At 43.0% G+C, this 4,112-nt stretch overlaps 1 protein-coding gene across 1 annotated transcript; it reads left to right on the forward strand.

Moving 5' to 3' along the window:
• Nucleotides 1-200: 200 nt before the first annotated feature.
• Nucleotides 201-4,112, forward strand: CZH9orf40 (chromosome Z C9orf40 homolog). Its single transcript, XM_064176617.1, has 2 exons — nucleotides 201-629; nucleotides 2,817-4,112. The coding sequence occupies exons 1-2, from the start codon at nucleotides 216-218 to the stop codon at nucleotides 2,973-2,975; spliced, it is 573 nt and encodes a 190-aa protein (XP_064032687.1). The 5' UTR covers nucleotides 201-215; the 3' UTR covers nucleotides 2,976-4,112.

Raw genomic sequence — 4,112 nt, forward strand, 5'->3', positions numbered from 1 at the left:
CGGTCTCGCTCGTGTTTGAGTTTTATACTTTACTGTTCCTGCAGATTTAGTTCTTCATTGAAGTTACGTGAACACGGATAAGTAGGCAGCCCCACACAGCGGCCCAGCCCGCCCCTGGTCAGGAGCCCGTCCCGCCCCTCACGGCCGGGCGGGCCCAAGCGCCGCGCGGAGCCCCACCCTCCTCCCTAGCGGCCGCGGTGCTGGAGCGAGGGCGCATGCGCCCTGTGGTGCGTGGCTGCCGTGCGCGCAGTCCCGCGGGGAGCGCGCTCCGTGGGGCCGCCGGCGTTCGGCTCCTCATGGCCAAGCGGCGCGCGGAACCGTTAATGTGTCACGTGGCCATCAAACGCCTTCTGCGCGAGCCGCCGCCTCCGCCGCTTCTCCGTGCTGCCGCGCCGGAGCAGCGCCCCCGGGGCGAGAGGGCGGGTGCCTGCTCCGCCGCTCCGAAGCGGAAGCTGGAGGAGACTGAGGTGCCGCCGGGCAAACGGCCCGGGCTGCAAGGGAGCAGCCCCCGCGGGGAGCAAGGGGATGCGGGGGGCAGGCAGCGCGGCGAAACCACGGCGCTCGAGAACGAACGGACGGCGGAGGGATGCGGCGGTGGCCGAGCCAAATTGCGGACTGCCTCAACTGAGGTAAGGGAGTGGGGCTGGGAGGCCTCCTGGGGGTGATGCATCGTGCAGCCGTGGGTAGGCCTAGGCCGTTCCCTTCCGGCGAGAGAAAAGGATGGACGGATGGGTTGCGTTAGGGGCAGCTGAGGCCTTGCCGTGAGGTCATGACCTCACCCCGGGGCGGCCCCGGGCTGCGAGTGTCACCCGGGCGAGCGCGGGCCATGCGGCCGGCGGGCCAGCGAAACGTGTGAAATGAGGCCCGGCCTTAGGCATAGCAGAGCGCTTGGTGTCTTGTAGTTGGCCAGTCGTTCGCGCCATCCGCATGCATCGGCCGTGGGCCTCTTGAAGCTTATATTTTCTTACATTTCTAACAAAGCAAAAGAAGTAACATGTCTGGCTATTTTTTTTTTTTTTCCCCTCCAATTACAGAAAAATATGTGAAACAGATTGTATTCTGGAGCTCACCTTAAGCACATCTTCCACCACATCCCCATACAAAAATACAGTGGATGCTTGTATAGAGTCTTTGGTATTTCAGGTTGCGAGTGAGGTTTTACTGACAACTTCCTTAACTTTTTGTTCAGGATAGTCATGTAGTAGCAATATCGACTATATTTTAGACAAAATATTGAGTGAAGATGGTGGTCAGAGGAAAAAGATCACTTATTTAATGATCAAGATATACTGAAATATGCAGTTGACTTGTGAAGTTTTGAACAATGTACATTCTTCTCTGTGGCCTTCAGCAAAGAAAACAAAATACTTAATAGAAACCGAGTTTTTGCACTAGAATTTCATAACCTATGTTGAAAGATAGCAGGGTGAGTGTAATAATTTGATATTTTATTTTGCATTTCATGTATATGAACTGCATTTGTGCCTGTGTTTTATACTTCTGGAATTTGTTTTATATTCTTAAGAAGAATATACTTAAATACTAAACTTTAGATTATAATTTCTTTGAAACAACATTGCAGAATTATAGAATGCTAGATGTTGGAAGGGACCTTTGGAGATTATCGAGGCCAACCTCCCAAGGCAGATTCATCTAAAGAAGGTCACACAGGAACGCACCCAGGCAGATTTTGAATGTCTCCAGAGATGGAGACTGCTGCCTTTCTGGGCAGCCTGTTCCAGTGCTCCATCACCCTTAAATTAAAGAACGTTCTTCTCATGTTGAGGTTGAACTTCTTGTGTTCAGATTTGCGCCCATTACCCCTTGTCCTGTCACTGTGTGCCACTCTAAAAACACTGGTCCCATCCTTCTGGCACTCAGCTTTCAACTATTTTTAATCATCCCCCATTGGTCTTCTCTTTTCCAGACTGAAAAGACCCAATTCGTCATAAGAGATATGTTCTATTCCCCTAATAATCTTTGTAGCCCTTTGGACATAGTATGCCAGATATGGCCTCATCAGGAAAGAGAAGATGGGAAGGATAACTTCCCTCCACCTGCTTGCTACACATTTTGTAATGTATTTCAGGATGCCATGGACCACTGCTTATCACCAAGGCACATTTCTAAACAAACACTGTGTTTTCTAAAAGATTTAAAAGGACCAAGCTTGTGCTGCCGTACTAAAGTAGCACATAAATACACGTTCCTCCAAAGTTTTTCTGGTACTACTTCCCAGTTTTTAAGATTTCCTCTCTCTGCCCTAGAAGAGATTATAATTTTTCTCATCTCTACTTGAATGTAGATACAGAAAATAAGAAATGGAATATGGTATAAAGACTACCAAATGCATTATGTTTCCTGCAAATGTTGTCCTCTGAGTTGATGTGAAATAGCTAAATACAGTCTTCTGAACACCAGCTTCTAAATGCTCATGAAATATATACATCATCATGAAACAGGAAGAATAGTGAACACTTGGTATGCAAAGTTCAAAAATTGCACAAGTTTTGTGCAAAGATTACAAGTTGAAGAAATTGGTGGACTTGAGGAAATACCTCTCAGATGTTGTAAGGAAGTTATTTGCAGGAGTATTTGAAAAGACTAAATTATTATTTGGTTGAGATTTTATGTGCTGTTTTCCTTAGAAATAGCTCTTTTTTTTCTGTATAAAATAATGAAACAGTGATTATGTAAAAGCTGAATAACTCTTCCTTGTTTCAGTATTTTTTATAAAAGTTTCTATTATTTTGTAGCAGTATAATGGCTACTAATATTTTGTTGCCTTTTTGGCTTTTTTTTGTCTCTTTTCAAAGCGAGAGGAAGAATTCTCTCAGTATAACTCATTCCTGTACTGGAGAGCACCTTTGCCTGCTATTGATTTGTCTGATATTCAGAACCTAGATGGAGAGACTTCACCAGAAGCTAAAATTCCATCAAGGACTGATACCATGGAGACTGAAATGGAGACCTGATCAATCGTTTCATAGTTGTACATTTACTTGGCAAGAAACTTGTTTCCATTTGGATTCAGGTTTTTCTACTGGGGATAAAAATTAGCATGCTTCTGCCTTCTTGAAGAAACAGTGTTATGTCAGTCTGCAAAGGCAAGTCTGAGTTGTCTAAGTGGATGCAATAATCACTATTAGGTACTTAATAGTAAGATATCTGGAGGTGTACAGTGTGAAGGAAGCCGTGACATCCAGCAACAATGCTTGAAAACATGAAGGTAGGCTAAGAGTACAGAATATTAGAACTTTGAGATGCAGTTAAAAGAAACATGGATGTGTCACATGTCAAAAGGAACACAATTTTGCCTGTTCCTCAATAAAAAAATACAGTTGTGGTACCTGAAAGTGAAATATTTACCCTGTGAATTTAGCACAAAGCACACAAACTGTAGTGATTTTTAATATGATTTTTTTTCTGTGTAATAGCTAAACCAAAAAATAACAGCCTACCAAAACCACAGAAAACATTCCATTTTCTATGCAAACCAAAAACAAGTGTGGCAGGGAGAGGAGAAGGAAAATGACTTTCTGTAAGCTATTGCTGTTTTGATAGTTTTTCTCATTCTCCTTGTGAAAAAAGTTATTTTTCCTCACTTTCACAATATCTAAAGCAGTGGCCAGCAAACTACTATTTTTTTTTAGTCCATTCTCAGGTTAATGCTGTTCTTAAATCTCTGGATTGTTAGCTCTGAACCAGTTGCTATCATCAAAATGGCAGATGTGTGCAAGAAAAATTAATGCAATATAAAATGACCATATACCACATTAAAACTTAAGGTGTAGTTTTTGCAGAGACTATAGGTCTTGCAGAAAGTCATTACAGAAGTTCATCAGTTTAGTGAGTTTTGCTGTGAAACAATGTTTGTCTTCTGTAATTCAATTTCAAATTGAAGTACAATTAGAAATACTTGTTTTCAGTAATAGATTGAATGGGAAGAATGTCAGACTTCACAAAATGTGATTTATCTTTAAGGAGAGTAAGCACTGTATTTTTGATGGAAATCACTGAAGAAGGCAACGTGTGAATTTGTAAAGTTTCTTTAAAAATATTGTATTTGCTTAAGGATATTCAATAAAGTTTTGCCCATGTGCATTTTGAAA

The sequence above is a fragment of the Pogoniulus pusillus genome, chromosome Z, assembly GCF_015220805.1.
Source record: "Pogoniulus pusillus isolate bPogPus1 chromosome Z, bPogPus1.pri, whole genome shotgun sequence".
Taxonomy (NCBI): Eukaryota; Metazoa; Chordata; class Aves; order Piciformes; family Lybiidae; genus Pogoniulus; species Pogoniulus pusillus.